This window comes from Otolemur garnettii, unplaced genomic scaffold (genome assembly GCF_000181295.1).
Source record: "Otolemur garnettii isolate 467f Iridium unplaced genomic scaffold, OtoGar3 scaffold00001, whole genome shotgun sequence".
Taxonomy (NCBI): Eukaryota; Metazoa; Chordata; class Mammalia; order Primates; family Galagidae; genus Otolemur; species Otolemur garnettii.
The window spans coordinates 44,909,118-44,936,789 of NW_003852396.1; the positions used below are offsets into that span (position 1 = coordinate 44,909,118).

A 27,672-nucleotide genomic window follows, 5' to 3' on the forward strand; every position below is an offset into this window, starting at 1 on the left:
ATATAAAATGGCACAGGACTTGCATATATCCTGTGAATATCCTCCCATATACTTGAAGTCACTCTAGTTTATCTATAATGCTTAATATAATGTCGATGTTATGCAAATAGTGTTACATTGTGCTGTTTAGGAAATAGGGACAAGGAAAAAGTCTGTATATGTTCAGTACAGAAGCAACCATCCACTTTTGTGTGTGTAAATATTTTTGATCTGTGGTTGAGTGAATCTACAGATGTAGCACTGGGCTGATATGGAGGGCGGGGGTATGTCCATGTGATTCAGTGATGGGTAGAGGACATTCAGTCAGAAAAGTAGATCATTTTTTGTGATGATTATACACACTGCCACTGTCCTCTCTTTAGAAAAGGCAGACCCATGAGAAACCAGCTATTGGGCAGCCCAGATTCCTCACTAAAGGGAGGCTGGGTCTTTAATTGGGCTTTCTAGCTCAAGCAACAATAAGAAGCAGGTTGAGTTCCTTTTATGGAGTATCAGAGGATGGAGTTATACAATAATGTTGACATTTTACTCTCTTGCCCCATCAGGACTATCCATCACTTGGAGGGTTCAATGGAAATTGTTTTCTACCAACATTAAAAGTTATTTGGGAGCTTTTAAGACACAGCAAATATATTTCTTTAAGAGAAGTTTATTTGCTTGTTTAAGAGAGCTGCACTTTATATATAGTGCTGATATAAACTGGTGCACAGGATCCTCTAAAACTGTTTATATCCACAGTAAAATACATTTTTGTGATACTCATACAACAGAGTTAGTCTGGAGCCAAGGGCTTCGTGAACTCTGCTTATCTCCCAGCTTGCATGGCTGTTATTCATCTTCACCATGTCTTGGGCCTCCCTCACTCTCTATCCTGGCCTCAGACTCCAGCCTGTTGGTTCCACAGAGACTTCTTTGACTATTCATTTCTCTGTGATGCCTGGACACACTATTTTAGGAAGATGTGGAAGGCTAGACCCATATGCCCACAGCACAGCTTGGGGTAACGCTCCCTCTGATTTTTCTGGGTCTTTTCTTTTTATATGTATAATTCCTTATCTTTTATTCCTGGAATGTGTCCTAGTAGTTGGATATCTTCCTGGACACAGGCACGTCATCCCTGGAACATTTCTATATTAACTGCATTTATTTAGAGCAGCGGATCTCAACCTGTGGGTTGCAACCCATAGGAACTGTATTAAAGGGCTGCAGCATTAGGAAGGTTGAGAACCACTGATTTAGAGGATTACATTGATAATTATTACATTCTAGTTGCCTTAAAGGTGAATGATTTCAATTGCGTGGCAGTGAAATTATAGAGTTTAACAAAAAAACTGTTAACTAGAAACCACCTAGATCAAATTCCTCACAGATGACAAAATTTAAGGGAAGGAAATGACATGTATGGAATAGAACAACTAGAATTTAAATCTTCTAGTCCTTGAGCAAATATCTAAAGGAGTACCATATGGAAAAATGACTTTTATTCTGTTGGAGTACAGAAGTCAGATCAGAACAAATGGGTAGACGTTTCAAGGAAAAAGAGACAGACTGGCTATAAATTGTTAACAAAGAACTAAATTAAAATGAGCTTGTCAAGAAGTAGTCAGTTTTCCACCATTAGACCATTATGGTGGTGAAATGATCACTTGTCGGGGATATCAGAGATTTCTTGGCCAGAACTATAGATTTGGTGACCTTTCTCCTTTATTTCAATCTGTGGATCATAGTGTTGCAATGTGAAGCTCTGTATTCTGGTAGGCTTGAAGAATAACCTTTGTATTCCAAAGTGTAAGGAGTTACAGCATTTAAAACCTCCCCTCAGATTAGGCTACAGTTTGCCTCCGCTTCCTTGAATGAGTCCTGTATCCCAGAGTGAATCTTCCTTTTTCACCAAAAATAAGGATCCAAGGAGGGGAAGGGAAATGAAAAAAGCTTCAGATATTTCCAAGAGTATGGATCAAAGAATAAGCAGGATTTTAAAGAAAGGACATTTTAAAGGAAAAAAAAAAGAACCATTATAGTCTCCGCTATCTGTCCATTAGCAAACTTAGAAGCAATTGAAGGTTCACTGAAAAATAAAAAATGCCTTTAGCAGCGTAAAGCCATCTTGGCTGGGATCCAATTCACAAATTCTGTATAAATCAATTCTAAAAAATCTAAGAGCAACAGTTCTAAAAGGGGATATTCTTAGTGTGCTATCTATTTCCATTCAAATCAATGCAAGTTTTTAATAGATAAAGGACAGCACATCATTCCAGTTCTAATCCAGGGTCCAACAGTCCAAAAATAATTACTTTCAGAGCTCCTCCCTAAATGGTATTTCACTATTCCCAAAATTAAAATGAGGTATAGCCTCCCTCTGAGGCTGGGACCCAATAAGTGAATGTGAACATTTAAAAAGGTTTTAGAAGAATCTTTTCTTATCCAAACCATACTGCAAAACAGAACAAAAAATACACCCTTAGAAACTCCAGATATAATAGAGAAAAGAAACAAATTAGAAAGAATATATTTTTATAAGTCATGTCATGACTATTGTTGCTTGAGGGACAGGAGGACGGCAGAGAGAAAGAAGAGGCAGCCTGGCTGCACAAAGTAACCAGGAAATACCACTGGGAAGTTTGTCTCATTAGTAAAAAGGAAAACTTAGGGAACATTAAAACTTGATTCAGTAAGCAGCAAGCAAATACATTTTCTAAAGAATTTCTCTCCTCTTTTATTTCTCCACAAATACTAAGTGGAATCTCTTGTGGATAGATCACCACTAAGTGTTGTATGAAGATCTTAATAATAATCACGGATTTGCAAGGAACCTTAGAGATAACCAAATCCAACATACCTCTTTTAAGAGATAAAGTAACTTAATCCCAGAGGCATTTGTTTTCATTCATTAAGGACAGGAACCTCGACTCCAAATCTCCCAATAACCAGGCCAGAGTCTTCTCTACTACACTACACAACCTTGAAATTAGGAGAGTTGGGATAAGAAATATGCTCTTGCCTAAGCAGAACAAGAAGAGGGGAAATGCCAGATGAAAAGTCCATAAAAAGTTCAACAGCTGTTCACCATTCTAAATTACATGGTGACAGACTCAACTAATCAAGTCCTCTCTCCCTTACATGTCCTACCTAGCAGCTAGCAAATTTGGTAGACTCAGTACGTGTTAAGACTTCAACTGCTTCAAAGTATGACAAAACCTGAAACATGTTTCCTAACTCCCCAGCACCAATGAATTTGTAGTTTTATAAATATCATGGTGAACAAGAAATGCTGTCTTGTCACATTCAAGCCAAATAACAGCTGGACTTTAAAAATAAAATTTTGAAGGCATTTGCCTTTTATATTTTTAATTTCTGTTTTCCTTGCCTATGGTTTTGTCATTTGATTTTGATGAGTGGTTAATACACATGCACAGCTGCCTCTTTGGGTGACCTTTTCCTCACCGCCTCCAGGCTCAGGGCTAGGAAGCAGGTCTATAAGTTGCTTACTAAGTGATACTGTCATTTTCACGGCCAGAAGACGTTTTCCTGGGAGGCCTGGCTGGAACAGGGCCTTGTCTTTTGGGGTGACTGACTTACTCATTTCAGAAGCCCCATAAGAGGATGGAGTAGAAGTGGAGGGAAGGCATAGGCTTCTAAAACTGCTGCTCCAAAGCCAGAGGAAACCTGCAGGTGAAGATACTAAGTACAGGGGCTGAGGGAGGAGACATCCTGGACTAGAGGCACAAAACTCACCCAGCAACTCAGCTTCCCTGCGCAGCTCTCACTCTGAGTTCTCTGTAGAGTGTAACGAAGTACTGATCCAATTAGCACTTTTCTCCAGGATAATTATGTATGTATGTATACATTTCTTTTTTAATCTTCTGTCTTCCCTCAATAGACCATAAGCTTGAAGAGGTCAGGGACATCTCTGTTTTGCTTCCCACAGTTTATTTAGGGACTGGCACACTCAGGCACTCAAGAAATGTTGGTTGCTTTGGGGGACCACAAACTAAGTGAAGAAGCAAATATATATATATATATTTCCCAGTTATTCTGATACACTTCTTAATGGTCCTGTTAAGGGAAATATGAAGGAGCAAAGTAGAGAAAGTATGACGTGTACTTCTTATCTACTTGGACTATAATATGAACTACAAGTCCAGCAGCCTCGGCAATCAGCTCACACTTGAACTGAAGCCAGGAAATACACTGAAGTCAGCAGAAGGCTGCCACCCCTCCTACCAGTCCTCACAAAGGCAATGCACTTCTGGCAGTATTAGAACAGGTAACCTGACTCCATTCATGAACTCACAGTCCCCTTAAAAGCACATGAGGTCTCAATGGCAACTCCGGGCAAACTTCTGAAGGGAGGTTTTCACACACTCCTTAAGCTCCTGGGCCACTACAGCCCTTCTACTATTACACTCATCAGGCATTGCTGCTATGTGTGACACAGTAACATGAGAGCTGGTATATGGCGTGACTTGCTATATTTAGGGGAAAGGAAATGGGCCATTTTGAAGAAGGTCACAAGGAGTTTGTTCAGAAAAATGAAGGGGCCACGGGTTTATCTGCATGTACAGGGGGTGCAGTACAGCAGGCTACTTGGGATCAAGTCTCAGCTCTGTCCTTCTAACTCTGCCACTCACAGCAAGTTACTTAATTATTCTATCTCAATTTTCTCACTTGCAAGTTAGAAAAAAAACAATATCTTCTTTGCAATATATATAAAGATTAAATGAGAAAATGTGTATAAAAAGCTTAACACAATGTCTGGCATATCAATGCTTGAAAATGATTGATTTAAAAGAAAAATGAAAAAAAAAACCAAAGTAACCAGGACAATTGGCTTGAATCTTGAAGTACTGAATGGAATTTCCAAAGATATTTCTGTACAATGTCTCTCTAATGCTATGTTTTTAAATTTTTCCTTTAATAGTGGTTAATAACTTTGACCATGATTTTTAACTTCCCAAGCAGGTAATATCATTAACTATTATAGATCACAGTATTACTGAGAGGCAAATGACTATATTTACACCTAACATGCAGTTAAGGAAGCAAGTGAAAAAGAGCACATACCAAATTAAGAAAAGTCTATGAGTCTATGAGAGCAAAGGTAAGGTGATAGAGCTCTGCTAACTCTTAGTCTGTGGCCAAATATTCCAAAGTAATGAAAAATATTTGTTTCATTACATATGGTCCAAGACTTAAGTATTCTATCATACAAATGTCCAACAAAGCCAAAACAAGCCAGACCACACAGACTTTCAGGCCAGCCACATTCTCTGTGTTGCAGTCAGACAGTTCACTGTGCAAGTTGCATCACTTGGATTCTCTGGCTCCCTATGCAGAGGACGCCCAATTCTTACCTGTTGAAAGCCTGCATTTCTGAGTCCCTCTGAAAGTGTGGATGTGCTCTTAGTACACATTCTCCAAGACAGCATATATATTCCTGGTTTTGAATCCTCTTTATTCCTACTCATCCCCCATTTCTCTTCCTCATCCTCCTGCCCTCCCTTCCTTTCCCTTCCCTTCCCCTCCCTCCTTGCCTCTCCACCTTCCCACACACATGCACATACCAATCAGAATTTACTTTAACACCTTGTCTCCACTACCACCATCAAACATTAGTCTTTCTTAATGGCATGAAACACTGCCTTCTGGAAACTTTCCCAAGTACTTCCTAATAGCTGACATTACCCATCTCTTAGTGCTCATTCCAGGGGTTTCTGGACTGCCTGGGATGGCCCAAAGATATCACTGGAAGCCAGGTCTAGTTCAGAGGCTTCTGTGAAGTGTCTCCATGTGTTTTCAAGGGATTAGGGTCTTGGAAGAAATCCTGTCAGTAAAAGGGATACTTGCAAGGTTCTTCCCCTTAAGCCAAAGAAAGACTTTAGCTGAGCCCCAAGATGGGTGAAGTATTATGTTACTCTGAAGAGAACAAATTAATCTTCCCTGACTGGTAAGACAGATTCTGCCAAAGGAACAGCTAACGGGAAAACCAGTCCCTAGTCTGTGATGACACAGTAAATAACGAGGCAACATTACTACCAAAGTGCTGACCTAACTCATAAATTGTACCCAGACTCTGGGGAGCAATTTCTGCTGATGTGCTGCTTGTGCATTTAAAACAAACAAGCAAAAAGGGAAGAGAAGTAAATGGGCATTGCTAGTGGTGTGGGTAAACATGTGGAGAGTAAGGCTGGTCTTTCCACTCAGACTTTCAAAAGATTTTAGTATTGGTTAGTGTGCAGGCTGGGCTTTCCCCCAAGCAATTATTAAGTTTATGCTAAATCTGCTGCAAACCATCATTCAGTCCCTAAAATAGTTTGATTGCACCTGAGAATCACTTGATTTGGAGCTGCTAATTACTCTGATTTGATCATTCTGCAAGTATACATGTATCAAATCAAATCGCTTTTTACCCCATAAACATATACAATTATTTGTCAATTAAAAATAAAAAATAAATTTAAGCAAAACCATCCTCCTTTGTACGTTTTTCTTTTCTTTTGAACAAGCATATAGTGAAACAGATGAAACAGGATTCTGTTGTTCATTGGAATGCAAAGGATCCTTTTATTTTAAAACTTTAAAATGGTGTCTTAAACCACTGGACACCACTGGATTTCTATGTACTTGGATTGCAATGTAATATAGGATCTAGCTGCCCCTCAAGGTCCTCTACTGTAATGTATAAGGAAGACTAATATTCCTTCTGCTTTGCCTAGAAAATCTGGCTGGTGACTTCTAGAAAGACCAGCAACATTCTCCATGAAACTCAGACGTACCTCTGGAAACACACGAGAAGGAGAAAAGAGCTGGGAAAAACCACTCACCCTCTGCGTCTTCTGGCCGAGTAAGATCGATGACACCTGGGCCCAGCTTTCCATCTTCAGTTGACTTGCCTGTTAATTGGGGCCCCAAATTCTCAAAGCGTGTTCTTTCCTAGAGGAAAGAATAATCAAAGGCTTATTCTACCTTCTACTGCAGCCATGTTTCCCTTCCTGATTTACAAACATCACTTGTGACCACTTTGGGCTCTGAAAATCTTTGAGGAAGAATCGATGAAAGCCTGTGTGTGGCACTAACAACACTGACAGCATCTAGACCATGGTACCTGTAAAGAAAGAACACCTGTGACAGGGAACCTGCCAGAGCTGTTCTGCACATCTTCTCCCTGTTGGGTCTGCTCCAGTCATCTAAAAGGAATGCAAGAGAGGGTTGACTAAAACACAAAACCTTGAAAGAGCAGTTCCTATTAGGGTACACTGCTAAATTTAATGGGAGAGCAATTTTCCCACTTAGAGATCATATTTTGCATCGGTATTCCTATAGAAATAGAAATTGCAATTTTATGCACAAGGATTTAAAAAACACACATTTCAAAGCCGGCTGGCCAGATGATGGCATGGATATTATTATTCTGACTCAGAGTTTCAACTGTGACTTCCTGGGAACTGCAAAGGAGGACATCACTCCCAGCCAGCTATCAATCCAGGAGAGTTAAATCCCCCTGCTGTTTTAGGAAGAAAACCCAGAGATATTTTGCTTGTTCGCTAGTTCTTCTAAGAGCAGGAGTCTGAAGCATGACAGCGAATGTTCTCTCTGCAGCTCTCTGGATCAGTAGCCGAGGGCTCATTGACCATCATTAATCTGGTGTTCTCGTCTGCAGAAACACAGCACATGTCCCCCTCTTGCCTCCTTGCTACTCTCCAGACTCAAAGTTGGCTTTGTGTCGTGCTTATGAATGAATGAAACCTTGTTGTTCATTACTATGAAACAATATTAAATGTCATGTCAGCTTGAATTTACAGACATGAAATAGCAGCTTCCAGCTCCGGGAATGGTTTCTGCATGTTATACTTAATGCATTATGCAGCAGTAGAGTGCTGATTGCTGTTCAGTCTATTGTTCAATGACCTAGTTCTGTACTGAGCATGTTCAGCATTAGATGGAAACACTCTGAGTGTTCTCTTCTGTAAGATGTTTAGAAACTTGGAAATATTCTTAAAGAGCAAACATACAATTACTTGATAGAGGCTCTGCCTCATTTGAACAGTCTCACTACATTTGTGCTTTCTAATATGATTATTTTTGAATATCATTATATTTCTATAATTAATTCCCATCAGTCAAATTGTGCAGGAAGTCTTCCAGTTCCCCTTCATCATGGAATATGTCGAAATCTGTGTTGCAAGAGAACACAGCATAAACCTAGCTTTAATCTACAACATTTCTACAAAAGATTTGGAAAAAAAAAAAAAAGATAATCATGAATTTCCCTAACAGGGTAATACTAACTAGTCCCAATAACAGTATATGAAGAAACCTCTGAAGTATGACACTTAAAAAAAAAAAAAGAGAATGAAAATATAAACCAAATTAAGTATGGTTCCCTAATATCTTCTTATATGAAAATACTGCTTCACAAGAGCAAATTAACCCAGATGCAGGACATAACAAAAAGCAACCACAGGCCATGAGGGAGTTTCACACATTGTCGGGGGAAAGGACAGCTGCTTTTAATCAGTCAATTTCTATTTCTGAGTAGCACTTTTGGTTGTCATGATGTAAAGAAAAAGAATTAAAGTGAAGATGAGTAGGACTGGGAAAGGAAAATATTCAACCTTTGTTTTATCACATTGTTTCGCATTTCAAATATTTGCATGTGAATGCTTTCCCTATGTTAAATGCAAAAGGAGTTTTGATGTGACACCTGCAATCTTCTTGGAAGAACAACCTTTAACTGTATTTTCATAGGGGGAAAAACAACTTTCTCTGAAAATCAACAGACCGTGCTACCTATCAATATGCATATTTCAAGTATCTTTCTAGTCATTCATTCTCTTTGATTTTACCGGAAAATACTCTCAGTAAAAAAAAATAAAGTTCCTGAAAGAATATCAATATTTTGACAAGGAAGGAGAAGAGGGAAAATTACATGCCATGGTTTGTAAAATCCTAAGACAACAAAGCTTACATGATGATAATATCTTTTCTTTTATAAAAAAATGAAGAGCACTCACAATTCAGTAGTATCAGCTTGTTTTTAATCATAACAAAAAACATTCAGAACATTCAACAACACATTCGCAGTGTCTTTGAAGTCATACATTTTTCTGACTTCATTGAAAAAAAAAAAAACTCCTCAGCAGAGATACTTTTTCTATAAAATATCAATATTTTGACAGAGTAGAAGTCAAGGAAGAATATCCCATGAAACACTTGTTAAATAGGAAGAAAATAAATCAATGATAAAAATTGTTTTGGGCTGTGGGCTGCATTTTAAATTTGGTAATATTAAGCACTTGTGTTTGAGATTAAAGAGGGACCCTGCAAAGCCATGCCCTTTCATATAAATTTCCACCTACTGTCCCAGAAGATTTCCTTTTTTTCTTCAAAGAATAGCTCAGAATATTTATTTGCCAGCCACATAACCATAAGATAAGAGGGCCTGATGTCTACAAGTTACGTCTGGGCAGCTGAGCTAAGCAAAGATTTTACCAGTGAGGTTGAACATGAGCCTAGTAAATACAGGATGTGGACGAGGGCACAGCGAGAAGCACAAAGATATTTTAGTTCCAAGAAGCTTAAACTTCTAGCCATTCAGTGCCAATGGGTATGCCCCTATATGGAACAAATGCAGGCTGTGGGTGGGTGGCAAGTTCTTCTTTTTCTTTTTAAAATATATGTGTATTTTTATTCCACAACAGTCATCTTAGAAGTGGCAGTTCTTAAGTCCAAATTTCCCCCGCACGCTTACATAGCTCCCAACGTAGATATGTTGGAGATACAAGTAAAATACCTCAGTGCTAATTTAATCCCACCCCCCCCCAACCCCCGGAAATTTCTCCAGTCTTCGTGTTAACAGTGAAATGTGCATTTTACGTGTAGCAATGTGATCTCTTACTGATGCATTGTCAGTCACAAACATGCAGGCACATAAAAGTTATTGAAAAAAATTAAAGTCAGCTCTGCTGTGTGGTAGGACTGTTGGCTCTCTAAGTGCTTTGAAATTATGATGTATGAGGTAGATGTTGCATATTAAATAAAGATATTTAAATGATAAAGCCCCCTTTAGTGAGAGCTGATGAATGTTAAATGTTACAAGCCACAAGACGGTAGCATCCATCATCTTCACATATTATCAGAGTCAATGACGGGGCAGTCTCAGTGATGACAGATAGACTGCAGCATTATTATCCCTTATTTCCAGAGCCACTGAACAAACCAGTCAACTCTTCAGACATTATTTTTAACTTTGCATTAAATTAGCAACTTTTCCTTCCCCACCATGGCAAGATTGATCAATTTTGTCTCTGCATGGGTGGAGACAGAGAATGGATATGGGTTAACTAAAAGAACAGAGGTTAGTTTTCATCTGGGAAGAAAAATCAACTTCCTCTTACTGGCAACAAATGTAAAATTGTGATCTGGGGAAAGAACAGCAATGAAACAGTAAGCACACAATAATGGCTTTTCTTTGCACTTAGATAAAAGCTGAATTTTTGATGGGCACAGTATATTTTAATAAAATTTTATATACTATGTTTTATACACTTATTGGCTATTCCATAATAATGTGTGTGCTAACAGTAAAATTGCTCTTAAATTTATGTGTGTTATTTATACGTTCCCACGTAACAATGCTTTTTGTTGTAAAAAATATTCTGTTTATTAATGTAACTTTACAACCACTGCATCCAAGATCCGTGGTAAATTAATGACATTTTTATTATTTTATAGTGTCATTAAATTTTTACTGATCACTCCATCAAACAGAGGCAGTAAAGGCCATAATGTAAACTGGGACACTTAGATCAGGCAGCAGGAAGACATTCCATATAGTCTGAAGAAAACTGCTAGCAATAAATGATATTTATACCATCTTTAAGCATGTGAGAATACTTGGATAAGTTTGGCAAAACTGTTTCAGTAGTAGAGTGGATTGTGTACTTAAATAACAGTTTGCTTGCCAGCGAGACAAGCCTTTTTCAAACCATATGCGAGATGACTGATTGCAGCCATCTCCCGAAAACCAACATGTGAAATGTACTGATGCGCTGGGCACCCTCCCCTCTGGATTACCAAGGCTGACCAGCCTATACCATGTCTCAAATTATTTTAACATGGTCCTTTTTTCTACAAACTGAAGTGGAAAATGTTACGTGCTGAGAGAGGCTTTTTGTTTGCCGCCTTTCAAGCAAATATATTTCATTTAAGTACATGTCTGGACAATAATGTGATATATTTTATTCCAGTGGTCTAAATGAGAAGTACTTTTCCAACCTTTATTCAAAAGCTCATTTCTGAAAGATGTCTGAATATGGGGGTCTTTCATAGCAGCCATGGAACATACAACTAAGGAGTCATTACCTATGTTGTCATTAAAATGGGTAAAAAAATAGATATCTTATGTTATTTTCAAATGTAAAATACATTATCGTTAGGATACTCTTTATACTGGCTCTCTTAAATTAACCTAAATGTGTGTTATTAACTAATTGCCAAATATTCTATTTACATATACAGAAGACAGTAAATAGAAAATTCCATGCTCATATAATCATGTATTTAGAAGTGCCTAACTCTTATATGGGGATTTTGGTATGAATATTTTTTAAGTAAATAAGAATTTTGCTATTACATCCTAAAATACATATTTAAACATTTAAGACTTTTAAAAATCATTCAAATTTGTAATGATAAGGACTTTGCTGGGAAGCCTAATACTGCAGTCACAACAGTCAGACGTTTTTTGTGTGTTCCTAAAGCAGAATTTTCTTTGAGGAATAACAAATATATATATTATGAATAGAAGTTCTCTAGGGCTACCACAATATTCTGAGATACGACCTATCCTCAAAGTTTCAGCTATGTCTAAATTATTGAGTGCTAGCCAAAGGAAGTCTTGCCCTTCCCCCCGAGCCCCCTCTCAGCTCCTAGCTTCAATTTTTCTGAACACTTGGATTCTATTTGTACACTTTAGTGGATCTCCAATCCTGGAAAACAATTCCCTAAGCTAAAAGTAAATATTTCCCTACAAAAGCAGCTTCCCCTGTACTCAGCTTCCCTTCCTTTCCTGTGTTTACGTCAATGCTAACAAGTCAGTATTATTTGTCTCACTGCTTTTTTGTCCCTCTCTGTTCAATCTTTGAGGCTTGCTAATTTTTCTTCCGCAGAGCCTCTTGCCCTGGTCCCTTCCTTGAGGCCCTCTGGCCATCACTAACTACTCCAGCACACACCTTCATGCTTGCACACCTAGCTCACTGCTCTAGCCTCCTTTCTGGTCTGCCTGACCCTTGGCACTGCCCTCCCCAGTCTATCTGCTCACACTCCTCACAGAGTTCCACTTCATGTCTCTGATTCAAACCCTTTCTGCAGGTTAATACATCCATCTTTGCAAAGTCTTCACAAAACACTGGCAAAAGAAAACATTACCTATGTAATGCCTACCCTACAAAGCAGTACACATTCCAAAGTAAGACATTTTATTTTGTTCTGATAATAAGACAATTCTAATTCTAATAGTGAGAGGCATTCTAACTGCTTGCTCTGCATGTATCTTGTTGCTATGATGTGATTCTCAAGAAATATTCCTTACCCACACATGTGGTTTCCTTTTTATTGACTTAAAAACTCTATCATTTTATTATTCTTTATTTTATATCCTTTATTTCACATTTAGTAATTTAATGAAGGATCAAATAATGTAGGTTTTACATTGGAAAATAACCACATACACTTTTTTAAAGGTGATGCTTTTTGGAGGGAATTATTTTAAAAACACAGGAATTTACTTTCATAGTAATATTTTAATGGCTCTAGAATAAGTAAAAATGATAAAGACTTTGGCTGGGAGTAATGAGGTTCATTATTGAATCTCATGTTTAAATAGTATTTTCTCAGCCCAAACAATCTGTCTAGCTTCTAATATACCTTTAATATCAAAATTGTGCTGGGACTCATGAATTAGTGAGGCCTAAATGGTGTTCTTTCCCATTTACCTACTGGAGTAGAAGCAGGGAAGACTGCCACTTACTGATGGTCTACCACGTGCAAAGCTCTTTTCCAATGAGCATTTCTTATAACCTCACACCACGGCTACAAGGAAAATACGACTATTGCTGTCAATTTTCGAAGATAAAGAGGTGAGGTTCAAAAAATATTTTAGTATTTTATTTAAGTCATTTAACCAAAAGTTAGATAGGCATTTATGCTGAGGTGAATTTAGAATCATGATGCTACAGCTTAATTACATGTGCTCTCTCTGAGCCTGCTCCCAGACTTGTAAAATGGAATAGAAAATAGTCATGCTGCAGGGCTGTGATGATTAAATGAGAAATCACATATGTGAGTGCTTTGCAAAAAATGAAGAAACTCGTAAAATGTCTCTTTCCATTAAAGATATCCAGCATTCACTATATGTTTCAAAACTAAACAATGAAAACACGGTCCTGTTGCAAAGGCCAACATCCCTTGTCCTGTATCAACAATGGAACTATATTAACCAAAGGTGCTTTACGCTTCGTCTTGGTAACTAAGCATCTCAGAATTAAATTTAAATCTCAACCCTAGTAACCACACAGAGGCTGGATATTGTTACTCTCTAGTGTTAAGCCTTCGACTCTCCCCATCACCTGCAGGGTAAGAGCCAAACCTCTCTGCAGAGCTTATATGACTTTGCATGATCTTGTTCCTGCTCTCTCACCAGCTTCACGTCCTATTTATTCCAATTTATACTGCTTATTCCAATAAAATGGAATTGAAGTTTCCTGAATAAGCCACTATATTCTATAACGCTGGGTATTTTCATATGCCATTCTTTCTTTCTAGAATGTCCTTCTCTTCCTGATGACATAATTAGTCCTTTCGAAGCCTAATTAAAGCATTTCTTCTGAACAAAATCCTTTGACTTTCCTCCACCAGCTTCAGGCAGAAACTGTCACCTCTTCTTTTGTTCTATGTGTTTATAGGAAAATAGATTATATTATGACCAAAATTCAAGTGCTCAATTCCTAGAACCAGAGAACATGACTGTATTTGAAGATAGGGCCTTCAAAATAGTGATTAGGTTAAAACCTAACTGGTATCCATATAAGATTAGTAAATTTGGACACAAAAAGAGACACTAGGGATGTGGCACCCAGAGGAAAGACCACAGCCAGGCGTCCATCCCATCCATCCACAAGACAAAAGAGAGAGGACTCAGAAGAAATTAAACCTTATGACGCCTTGATCTTAAGCTGCCAGCCTCCAGCACTGCTAGAAATGTAATTTCTGTTGTTGGGGCCACCTGGTACATGGTGTTTTGTTATGGCAGCCTGAGAAAACTAATACAACTGCAGCTTTTGCCTCTTATGCTATGAAAGTTTCTTGTTGCTGGCCAAAAAATATAAAATGATAAAGAAGTAAATCTAGTTGAGATTTATTAGCTTTAGAAACAATTCTCTGGAAGTTTTTGCCACTAGGACCTAAAAGTGGTTCTATCTGTTGACAGCTTTATCTATCTATCCATGAATGTTTCCTCAAAAGAGAAAGTTCTTTAAAGGGAAGTAAAGGCTGGGGGAAACTTTTCAAAAACAAGAAGATTCATACTTGAGGCAAGAAAGAGAATCAATAAAGACTGGCAGAGCTGTTCAGATCAACTCTCCGAATGCTGACATGCGCCACAATCCTCTCCATCCCCAGCCAGGACTGTGCCCTGCAAGCAGAGAAGCACACAGCACATTCCTGCTGAAATGAACCCATGTCTGCAGAGCTTCTTCTGGGTATGTTTTACAGAGCGTTCAAAAATGTCATACATCAAATGATGTATGACAAGTTTTCCTCAGGATTTGAAGAGTAAATTGAACTAAGCAAGTTCTGTCTCCACACCCCTGGCAAGGACACCATCCTGTACATCTCCCATAACACACACTTAGATCCATGTCACTGACCATCAGATGACAAATGATACAGTAGCATTAACTACAAAGATATGAGACCCTTCTAAGCTTGGGAGTCACTGAATTAAATTAGTTTCATCAGGATTATAGTGCTTACTGAACCCCTTCAGCCAAATGCTTTCTGTCTCATTCATATGGTTTTAATATGGTTTTAACCAATTGCAAGGTTATTTATAAGTTTGCAACTCCCAAGTAGAGTTATAAAGCATTCAGATTTAAGCAAATCCAGTTGTGTGGCAGCCCAACTCCTACTTATATGTGGTTTCAACTTTTTTATTCATGAACAGAGGCATGATGCAGATTTGTTCCTGAATATTCTCTCATTAACCATTTGTTTCAGTAACAAGTTCACCCAAAGTTCCATTGTAAAATTATACAAACTCCTGTAAAAACTGAACACATAATTTAAAAACTGGAGTATTCTCTTTCCACTTAAACCACCAATAAGACATTGTTATTCTAACATTTACTATACAAACAAAGAATATCACAATAAAATTAATGCCTGGCTAAGCAAATGTCTTTGTCCCAAAGGTATCTTGGGAATTCTATTATTTCAAAATCTAAGTATTTGATTTTCAGACATCTATTTAATTTACACTGTACATTTTTTAATAGCATCTGTGGAAATACAAGTGCTGTTTATTCAAGATGAAAATACCAAAGCTATATAGCCCAAGAATAACTATTTTCTTCCAAATCTATCTTCTATTTCAATTTTCGCCGGCAAACTGATAAATGTAAAGATTTGTTTTCCTCAGAAACACGAACAGGAAAAGTGGAGACATATAAGGTATTGCCACCACCGTATATTTATTTTAATTTGTAAGATGTATCATGTCTCCTAAGAGCTTTTCCTATAATTTAAAGAAATACATATGCTTAAAAAAATAGCATTTATCTAAAAGAAGACTATGGGGTAAGAGAAAGCTTTAGCATCAGAAGGAAATGCAAAGATTTCAATTAGAGAGTACTGGGACTCAGGAGGTCAGGACCCTTACCTGAAGTCATGCAGTCAACTGGCAACAGCTCTCATCCTCCTGGCTTTCAGGCTACTGCTCCTTCCCCTGAGCTACTCTGCACTCTTTACAAACTATGCTGGTCCCTATTTACTCCATCTGTAAAATGAGGGAGTTGAATTAACTTATCTCTATGGTTTTGTCCAGCTCTGAAATCTTAAGATTCTACAACACTTGACTTTTTTGATTTCTGAGATCTACGCTGCACCATTACACTGGTAAAATCACTTTGCTATCCCATAAAAAAATTCTGAGTAATTATTCATATTCTCAAGGAAAGCACTCAAAAATAATAATAATCCATTTATCAATTGAGTCTGCCAAAGTATGGTCACACTTAGACAGAAAGCATTTGTTTGCTACTGCTGGAATCCTGTAGGCAAAAGTAATAGAAGAGACAGGATGAAGGCAAAGGATGGAGGCAAGAAAAACCAGAGGGAAAACATTTTAATCTGAATTGGGCTTAAATGTATCTCTGTGTCCCTAGTTTGTATGCATTATGTTGGCACTAGCATAGAATACATACCCTTTTGCCTGCAAGTAAAGTAAAATAAATGCCAAAAATTGCTGCTGAAGAGGGCCTCTCTTCGGAAAAAAAAACTGATTAACTTCCTGATGCCACGATTTTGTATATTGTACAGTTGTCCTCCTTCACGGAAAAGGGAAGCATTAATAAGGTTAAATGAAGTCACAAATGAGTATTCAAATACAAAATAAAAATAACTCAGAACTGTGTTTGATTGCTTTAAGATCAAGTAAAATTAAAATTTAGCAACTATGTTTTCATTTCATAAAGTCATCCTGAAATTGAAATTTTTAAAGTGAGTTTAAAACAAGAAGAAAATATTTAGAAACCCCTTTCAAAATGATACTCTAATGTGGCAACATTACAAAGGACAAAAGATTGTGTCCAACTGTGGCGATATGTGTTAATTGTATGGTTTTCTGAAGATGTGGGAGAACTGATATCAATTACGGTATAATTACCATTACTTCCAACAGAGTTAACTGTAGTTACCACCAAATAACATACAATTAACTGGTGTCACATTGCACACCAGACTAAATAAGATACAAATTAAGAATTCCCAAATGTAACCGTAATACTCTTCTGTTTTAAAAATAAAATAAAAATAAAACAACTTTTTCTGATAATGTCACAGCATTTTCAGGAATTAAGGTAATTATTTCAAAGAGAAAAAGATCAATACATATAAATCAGAAAGCATCATTTTTAGTTACAAGATGAAAAACTAGATAGGTAAGAAAAAGTATGTATTATGAAAAACTTAAATTTAATAAGCTAATGCTGCTGTAAATAAAATTGGGATTTTCCTTACATTTCTTTCAGTTTTTGAAAATGAGTCAGCTATCTTTTAAAACCAAATTCCAAAATGTTCTTGCTTTTTATTGATATCTTATATTTTTTACTTTATGTATCAAACACTAAACAAGAGCTTGTTTTAGTGGTGCTATAGACAGAGACGAAAGTGACTAGTGCTCAGTCCGAGAGGGGAACTTAGAATCTTTCTTTGTTTACTACGTGAAGTGGTAAATCATGTCTCCATATAAGCAATTTCCTTATCAGGAGGCGAAATTAACAGACAAAGAATGCTGCCGTTTACTTTGAAGAAGTAAAATTCCTAGTTGGAATGTCTCAAGTCAGCAACAATAATACAGGAGGCCTCCACACGCTGCGCGTGAGAGAGAAGAGCACATGTGGGGACACGTACATGCCAAAGGCGCATCCAGGTTTAATTAGACTAGAACTGAAAACGGCAGAGTGCAATGCTGTGAAGTTGATGAGAGGACAAAGGGAAAGTAGCTGTATTTAAGATACAGCTACAGTGTATCTGCTATATCCGCTTCAAACATCTGGGCTTCCAATTATTTATTGAACTCGTGTGTAAGAGTTATTTGTGAATACTGCAGTTATAGAACAGGGGCATGCTAACTACTTTGTAAAATACTCGCAGGACTGAACTCTTGATAAAATCTTGAACACGATGAGTGAAAACTGCTACGATATTATTTTAGTAAATGTGTGAAAATCATGAAGAGGTTAGCATGCTAAGAATAAATTTTGTAAACAGCATGCTAATTAATGTAGCAGACATTTTTTAATTAGGAACTTGTATTTTGCATGTTTTTGAAGATTTAACTCATCCTATATCTGACTTTTTTCTTTCCCCCCTCTCCTTTTTTGGTATCCAAAGGCATACTTGAGATTAAATGAGGCTAGATACGTGGGTAAAAAGCGGTACGTCTTATCTGGAGATTACATAAGCATAAGCATCTATCCACAGACCTGAGGGCAGTTGGTTCCCTGGGTATTCAACATTTTCCCTTTTTCTAGGAATATGGAACTCAGGAAGCTATGTATTATTCTTACACCATTTCCATGTTTTCCTCTGTTGAATTCGTGATCCTTTTGTTAGGCTCTACGCAAAATCATAGGGGTTAGAAGGGACAACAGAACAGCGATAGGTACATCATTATGTTATTTCCTCTTGCTCCCACATCACTGTTACATTCCTCTGATTATTGCAGCCTCCAAAAAAAAAAAAAAAAAAGTGCTGATCACTGTGTGTGTTAGGCAACACTGCAACCCTGAGAAGCTAATATCCCAGATAGAGTACATTATGCATGTGATGTAAATGAGCCACATAGTCACATACTGGCTGTTTGTCATCGGAGAGCCGGCCAGCTCACAGAAAGGATGGGGGCAAGTGCTTTCATTGCCTTCCACTGTTTCCATAGGCAAAAGTGAGCAGATAAAAATTAAAATCACCTTCTCTTCACAACTGACCTTAATTGGTCAGTTGAAATGTTTTCAATTTAAAGCATATTTTTGGTAGATATTTTTGGGTTTTGTTATACTGGGGGGAGGAGGGGAAGGTTTGCCATCTCCAAATTCAGACATTAGAAACTAAGACACAGTGTATTATAAGCCGTATCAGCGAGGGTAGAGAATGCACCAACTTTATTTCTCAAAAAACTAACTAGTAAAGCTGTTTTTTAAATATAGGATCTGAATTCCTGGTCTAAAAGCAAGTGCTTCCTGCAGAATTAGAAATGGTGCTTGTATCCCAAGTTAAAATTTCTAGATGAAACAAAAACACACCACCAAAGGATCTGGTACTTGAACCATCAAAAAATAAGCATGTTTATTCCTAAAGCTTAGATAGCAGCTCTCCTTGCTCCTCCCCATCCTGCCTCGAAAGGAGAAAACTAAAAAACTAGCCAAAGCAGGACACGAGACAGAGAGATAGTTCACTTCAGTCCCAAAGATTATCTAATAAGAACTAAAATGAATTTGCACAGTCTCAAGGAAAAAAATAGTCATTCGTAGAACAAATAACTTCCCATGTGAATGTTATAATTAGCAGAGTTTTAAAATCTCTATAGAACTTTTAATGGCACTTTCAGACCAATTAATGACTTATGAAAAGCAGATCATGAGTATAACAATTATACAAGCTACAAAAGTTTTTATAATATAGCTCTTATTTAATTCCACTGCATATATTTGACACAAGGAAGAGTAAAACCTAAAAAAAGACTAAATCTGCTTTTCACTGATTAAATAAAACTCATTTTCAAATTTATTTTATGATCCAAATTTTACTCTTTCATAGCTTAAGCAATGACCAAAGTGTAGCATATTAAAGCATTATTTATATAAGGCTTCCAGTTGTAGATAGTGTTCTCTTTTTGACACTATGACACGAAGAGCTGGATTATTAGATTGCTTAGATCAAATAAACAAGTCAATTCATAAATATTGTTCTGTTTAGGAATGGTTTGCTTTGAAATATTAATCTTCCCTTGAAGATTAGCTAATATATTTTCAGTGCTCTCAGTTGTACTTTCAGTGTTTTAAAAATTCTTTGACAATTGGGTTTATTAATTAAAGGTAATATAATTTTTTAAAAAATTCGCTGTCCGTTGTTCATTTTATTTACATACTTTGCCTTCTGGGTAACCCGATTTGACTGAAAACTTTAGGCCTACAGTAAGGTTCCTACTTGAAGATAAATAAATATTTAAGATTCCCTCAGACACCACCTATACGTAACGCTTTGCTTTGCATCAAGTTACCTGTTAAAATTATGTAAGATTGAGGAAATGATTCTGGACAAATCAGTCTGTACAAAGCCACGTGAAATTGACTAACACACCATGTTTCCATCTTATCATATTGTGCCAATCAGTGAGTCCATCTACATGTGGGCAATCCTAAATCCTTGGCTAATTCTTTGAGGAAAAAAAATGGATGTTTCTTTATCAACTGCAGAGATCTTTGGTATAACAGACTAGATTTTCTTGACATAGACGTCACTTCCTTCTACATTCTCTCCTTCCCACCAGCACCCACAAAGAAGATAAACAAAAATTGTGTTTCTTTTTTTATTGGAAAAATAGTGACGACATGCTACTTATTTATGCCATTAGGCAGCTTTGAGCCCATCTCATTCCAATGAAGTAGGAAGCAGGAGGCACAAAGCATAAAGCTTCCCTTGTAGATGGAAATCACTGGCTCAGGCTGCCTTCTCCTCACAATAAATACAGTCCATGTCCAGTCTTGATGACCATCAGTACCTTATAAATTGTAAAGCCCTTTTCCACATATCATCTCATTCGTAAGGCATAATCATCCTAACTTTATAGAATATACTGAGGCTCAGGAGGATTAGAGATTTCCTCAAATTGACATAGATAGTAGAGTCAGATGTAGGCCTAGAAAACAGATCTCCAGCTTTAAAATCCATGCTGAATTCCTTCCACTGTTTTGCACAGCTTCATTTTTGCAACTTGCCTCAGTCTTTGATACAGGAAATCAGGAAGATCAGCATCCAAGCTGGGTTCCACAGCTTTGCCATTCAGTATTTAATTTTATAAATTTAACTTTTTTAAGCTATTCAAATATAAGACATCACTGTATAGTTGTTTAAATAAATAAAATCAGCATTGGATTCTGAAAAAAAATTGTACTGGTTGTCTCTTAGCCCCCCTAGGCTGTGCTGCAGCTTCACGTATGGGTGATTTTTATGCAGTTTTAGAGGACTTATCATTGAAGATGCACACCCAGGAGCTCCTGTTGCCGCACTGCTACAAAGGACACAGGAGTAGGCAGATATGTAGGTATCACATGCTAGAATCCTGCCACAGAAGGGCCCAGAGACAGAGAAACTGCCTCGGTAACTTTAAGAACTTGGAGAAAAATCAGTGGGCAGAGACTGTACTCTAACTGCAGTAGGTAGCAAGGAGGGAGAAGGCAGGGTGGAAGTGAGGGGAAAAATGAGGAGGAAGAAGAGGAAGGGGGAAGGTGCACTAGGGATGTGGGGAGAGGGTAGCAAGTAGGTTAGGGAGGGAGAAAAGAAAGGAGAGAAAGATATTCACAGGCAAGATAAATACACATAAGGAGACTGAGACTGAGAAGTGCAGACTGTGGGCAATGGACTCGCAGCCTCCAGAACAGAAGACAGAGAAGGAGGTGGCAGTGAGGCAGAGCAACTTGGGATAGCTGAAAAGAGACTTTGGTGTTTCTCTAAGTCTAGTCATTAGCAACCCTCCTATAGGGGGTGAATATACTAAGGGTGTAACCCTCCTGTTATGACCTGAATTTTCTCTGTCAAAGGAAGGCCATATACACTCAAAAGTGCAGACGCTTTCAGAGGAAAATACATTTTTATCTACGTAAGAGTAACTACTTCTCCCAAAGTCTGGTCTCTAGTCACAAGAAACAATCAATGAATAAAGCCTAAGCTTTTTAGGCTCAGTGTGAGGGGAGCAGCAAAGAGTAAGACCTGGGCTTGGCCTTCAAGCTACAGATTAAGGTAACCTAACAGTGCGGCATGGCAAAAAGTATAGAACTTATGAAGAGCTGGTATTTGAAGCCAGAGTTACCTGCATGCATCCTCAATGATTTTTTTAATATATCTTTTTGTTTGTAATGAAGGGATAACACTTGATATTAATAGATATATAATATTCCTTATACGATTTTTGTGCAAATAAAATAATATTTTATACACAACTATTTATCAGTCATAAATGCCTATAAAATATATTATTTCAAATTTTCATTTAGATTTATAATCCTATATTACCCTAAGGTGTCTACTGCTGACTAGAGTGGGAAAAACTTGACAGTTGCTTCTGCAGCTGTGATGTAACAGGCTGATTGCCTGCAAGTTTATCTACTTGGAGAAATAAGCTCAACTGACCTCAGGTACACTCTTATTTTTTCTCTCTCTCTCTCACACCCTTACAAAGAGCCTCCAGACACTCAAAGATCTCATAATCTGAACGCTGCTCCCCTCTAGCTCAAAGCCCAGTCCTCTCCTGACTGACCTGTCCCTTCTGGGTTATTCCCCACATGAAGAGATACACGCCCCATTCATTCTTACCCTGGGACCCAGCCTGGACACTCCTCTCTGCATACCTTACCCTGCCTGTCCTTTCTTTGAGGTGTTTTGAGACTCTTTTGTTCCACAGAACCTTTCTTTCCACCCAGCCGTTGATCTGCAGGGCCTCTTTTTACATTTGGGAGCTTAATTACCCTTACAGCTCATTTCCTTCATTTGGCCCTTGAATCCTATATTGCCTGGTTCCCTTTTATGCATCTATCCTGTTTCCTATATCAGCCTATAGTCTCCGGCAGGACAGAAGGGGATCAGTCAATATTTCTCTAAGTCCCAAACCTGTAACACAAGCCCCATACATTAGATGGTGAGCCCTTCCTACCTAATGTTCTGTGATGTAATGGTTGCAAACAACAATACGGAAGGCAGAAGATTATTTACTTGCATTTACCTACCTGACTTCACATATTATCTTTTTAATCTTTTCTACAAGCTTATATGGTATATTCATTATTTCCACCTTCTAAACAAACAAACAAGGTCTAGAAAAGTAAGTAATGGGCTCTCCGGGTGACGCAGTTAGTAATACATGCACTGCTGAAGTGAAAAGATCATGAATTGGGCTATGACGCTGAGATCTGACCTAGACAGGACTGGTTCCAAAGGGTCTTGCTCCTTCTTTCATTCATGTTTTTCTAGACCTGGGAAATCATACCATGGGAATCAAATCAGAGGTCTAGAATAAGAAAGACTAAACTTGCTACCAGCCTCCTTTGCAGAAATGTTAAGATCAGATGTTCTTAAAAGAACAGAAAGGTCCTGATAAACCAATGTGATTTTTAATGGTAAAAGTTCACTAAAATGTTTCTTTATACTAGAGATGGTATACTTGCCTTCCTGTACCCATTTTATAGATGTAAAAAATGAGATTAACTTTAATATTTATATCTTAATCAATATGGGCAAGAGGACCCCAAATTTATGGCTTCTATCTTTACAAAACTTACATTGATTCTCAGTGTGGGAAGAGAATCACTTACAGTGATTTTCTTTATTGAAAACTATAGGGACTCTTGCAGCCTAGAAGATATGAGAACTGAGGCCACTGGGCAATGCATTTTACAAGACACCCTTTGTGTTATTTCAGAACCAATGTTGTTGACATTATTTATAAAAAGATATAAAGGGCAAATCAGGGTTGTACCAAAAATAAAAGCAAGCATTTCCATCCATAGCGGGAAGACAGCATTTTGGGAAATTCTAATCTTAGTTGCAAATGTCAAAGATTGCAAACTGGATCTTAGCTAAAAGTGAACGTCTTTCTGCCAGGATGCTCCAATGATACGTTTTTGACAACCAGATTTAAGACAATGCTGAGAGGAAAGCAGGCATGGAAAGAATCTATAAAGTACATTCATGCGCAGAGCTTTCACATGTATTTTCTATACATAGCTATGCCTACCAGCTGACAAATGAAAAGGAGCAAATATATTAACACCTAACACCATAACAAGAAGATAGGACACATCCACAAAGACTTATACAAACAACACACATGCACTGTCCCACAGACAGTCTCACACACACACACACACACACACACAGGCCAACATACAGAGATAGACTGACACATAGATTCAGAGAGAGACACAGACATGGGCCAACAGACATACGTGCAGACACACTAACACAGATGGACACACATTCAGACAACACACAGGCACAGAGATACTGACAGATGCACAGACACACTCAGAGATTCATATCAGATAGACAGACACACAGCAGACACACACTCCCTCACATTCATACAGATGCCCAGCAACTGCCACGTACAGACACACACACAGACACAGACACAAGAAGCAGACCTACACAGAAAGACAGACTCAAACACAAATTTACACTGCAATACAGCTGAGATACATACTCAGCTGCACATTCACACGTACACACAAACTCATGTACAACAATAACTAATATGTGCCTGGGACCTTCCGTACAGAGATCAGCAGGACATGTGGGCAGGGTTTGGTGTTGACAAAGAAAGTTAGGCTATTGTGGAAGAATATGAGTTTTGAAAACAGGGCCTCAGAAGAGTCTCAATTTTAATATTACCTCTGTGAATGAAAGCAAGTGATTTGAGCTCTTTGAATCTCATTCTCATTCGTAAAAGAGAAATAATTAAACTACTTCTAAGGGTGGCTGTTAGGATTAAGTATCAAAAAATTGAATTGCAAACAATGTGAAACACTGACATTTTAGTGATTGTTCTACTACAACTGGCAAGAAAGCTTCTCAGGAAGTGAAAGTAAAATTAATATCCATGTCATCCATTACTTAAGAAAATCTTTTAAAAAATGATCTATATGGTATTAAAAATCCACATAAAATGTAATTACAGAAAACTCTTTTACTAGAATCAACTCAAATCAGTTATTATGTTGTCTACTATGTGTCAGACATACCTAGAACACAAAATGATCCATTTAAACACATATTCTGATTAGTCAAGTTAACACATATAATATGTACCATATTTGGCCTCACAATTGGCAAGAACTATGATATTTAACAATATAAGCAGCACTAAGACTGAATTTAGAACTCTGAGACCATATGGTACTTCAGAGTCACCACCATGAACATTGCAGGGCTTCACGAGCATTAGCATAGGATCTGGAAAGCACACAAGACCAAGTGCCAGATAGACAGGGATCTGGCCCAGTCTCACTGACACCCTGTGGTTGGATCTGGACAGTCACTTCACTTCTCTCTGCTTCAGATTCCTTGTGTATAAAATGAGAGACTGAACTACGTGATCTCCAAAGGCTGTTTTAGCTCTGATTGAATTATTCTTGTAACGTGATGCCTTGAAGAAGCGTTAATGGTGTTCCTGATGAGAGAAGGCTGAATATATCAATTTTCACTGTACTTCTATAAAAACAAAAAAGTTCAAAACTTCATATCTCTAAGGGGAAAAGCTCTATCATCACTGGACTAGAGAAAATGTGGTTTACATATTACAATTTTGAAAGAATGGAAATGCATCAAGAGATTTTTGTAAGGTCCCCCATAAATCCATGAGTAGAAATTCGTTTCCTAATTTCCCGGACAAAGATACTGAAGAAAATCTTTAGGACACACTGAAGCCAAGATCCATGAAATGGGATGCTAAAGTCGAAACAAAGTTCACATACTGAGATGTGACAATTAAGTTCTCAAATTCATCCTAGAAAAAGTGATACATACCCCACTGCTAAATATCACTATGGTCACCTTCTCAGAAACCAGGGGGAAAAACTGACACCAGTGTCTAGTCCACCCTTCCAAGCAATTCTGGAACGTTTTTTCTGGAACGGCCTCTAAAGCTGTTGTTATACTACCCTTTATGTCCTGAATGTCAGCAAAATATCTTTCTTTCAACATTTCCTTTATCTTTGGGTAAAGAAAAAAGTCACTGGGGGCCCTATCAGGTGAGTAGGGAGGGTGTTCCAATAGTTATTTATTTATTGGTTAAAACTCCCGCACACACAGTGCCATGCCAGCTGGTGCACCGTCATGATGCAAGAGCCATGAGTTGTTGGTCAAGATTTTGAATTAAAATTTTTCCTTTTTTTCTACCAATATTCACTTGGTCTTCTATGCTTCTTACAGTCAGCTCACGGTTTTGAGGCACAATTTAGCAATTTTTTTCATCAGTTCTGCTTGTTATTGGCCACTCTGACCTCTCTTCATCAGTGATACTTTCTCTCCTCCCAGAAAAACATTTAATCCATTTGCACACTGCTATTTTCTTCATGGCATTATCCCCATAAACTTGAACTAACATGTCCCTGATTTCACTTCTACTTTTGCCAAGTTTAATAAGAAATTTATGACTGTTTGTTGGTTGCTCTCATTTAAGCTGTGACATTGTTGGAATAGCACACAAAAACACCCAACAACAATAACAAATGCCACTCAGTCGACATGAACACAACTGTGAGACACTGATACACCAAGGTTATGAAACCTTGGTTGGTACAGTCCTGCCACCTTAAGTGCGCAGTGGTAAATTTGCAAATGTTAATTGTCAGACCTCATAGCTGTTAAGCAGAGCACCTTCTTCCTACCTCCGGGAAATCCAGGGGGATCCAGTTTCCTGTACCCTGTGTTTGCATTAATGTATACAGCTATCATTTAATAAAAAAGAAAAAAAGTATTGCAGATGGTAAAACAACAAAGTGTTTTTTCAAATGGTCGTTTATGCTTCTCTGAGGAGGCTCAAAATCAGAATTCAGACAATTCTTTGTTAGAGTTAGGAGGCAGTTTGTATTGTCTCAAAGGGGTTTGTGAAAACTTACAATAGTTTAGAATTCCTAAACTATTGTGGTTTAAGCTAAACCCAACTTTGCATGCTCAAGTTTTACTAGATTTTTAAAAATATGATTTGTCATTTAAATGGTCTCAGTCTTACCTTTAAAAATTGTCCCACCATCAAATGACTTCAAAACTAATATTTTTTTTTGAAGATAATCATAACTATATATTTTTTACTTTATGTGCCCTTTTTAAAGATAACAGAAAGCTTCCTGACAACATGTTTTGGGTTTTTCCTGCAACTCAGATATTTAAAAATTATTTAATACACCCAGTGGATTCTAAAGGCCATCTAGGTGGAATTGATCTAATTTGGAGGTTAAGAACTCTCTGGGAATACCTTCTTAATCCCCTTATGTGAGGTGATACCATGTGAAGTCAATGGACCCTACCCCTGTGGTATATCCTTCTCCTGTACGTGGGTTGTCTTTCTACTGCGACAGTCCTGCTTCTAGAACAACAGGATAGATCTAAGCTCAGGAAGGGCAGGAAGAGAAAAGAATGTAAGGTAGATTTAAATACATTTCAAATGGAGTTCCACCTGTAGAAACAGAATTAGGAATCCTGTAAGAGAAGAGAATGGATTTTTTTTTTTAAGGCATAATCCTAGGCACCTGGCTTATAGCTTCTTGATGAATCTGCGAACCACCAAAAGAATGAAGTGTTGTTAATCCCAGATGAGGACACTGGGGCTCAGAAGGGTTACAGAGGTAGTGAGTCATAGAAACAGAATCTGAAGTCCAGGTTATTCTGACTCCAAAACACATGTTCTTTTTACTCTTCCACACTTCTCTAAATGCGTCTCTCATCTTATTTAAACTGCCAACATGATATTCTTCTTAAAATGTAGCTCAGATTAAATTGCTTCATTTGTAAGCACCTTCAATGGCTCAGAATTACCTAAAAAGATAAATTAGCCACAGCAATGACATCTTTCAGCCTGCCTTTCTATGAATTGTGTGTCAGGTACTATGTCAGGCCCCTACA

The 27,672-nt window shown here is 37.7% G+C and overlaps 1 protein-coding gene across 3 annotated transcripts in view; it reads right to left on the reverse strand.

Annotated features, from left to right (window-relative positions):
• The window catches only part of SOX6 (SRY-box 6), a 499,579-nt gene that overhangs the window by 36,479 nt on the left and 435,428 nt on the right, over positions 1–27,672 (reverse strand). For all 3 annotated transcript variants that reach the window (XM_003781136.3, XM_003781135.2, XM_003781137.2), the window contains one exon: positions 6,825–6,933. In XM_003781136.3, coding sequence (XP_003781184.1) covers positions 6,825–6,933 — 109 coding nt within the window. The remainder of the gene's footprint in view (positions 1–6,824; positions 6,934–27,672) is intronic.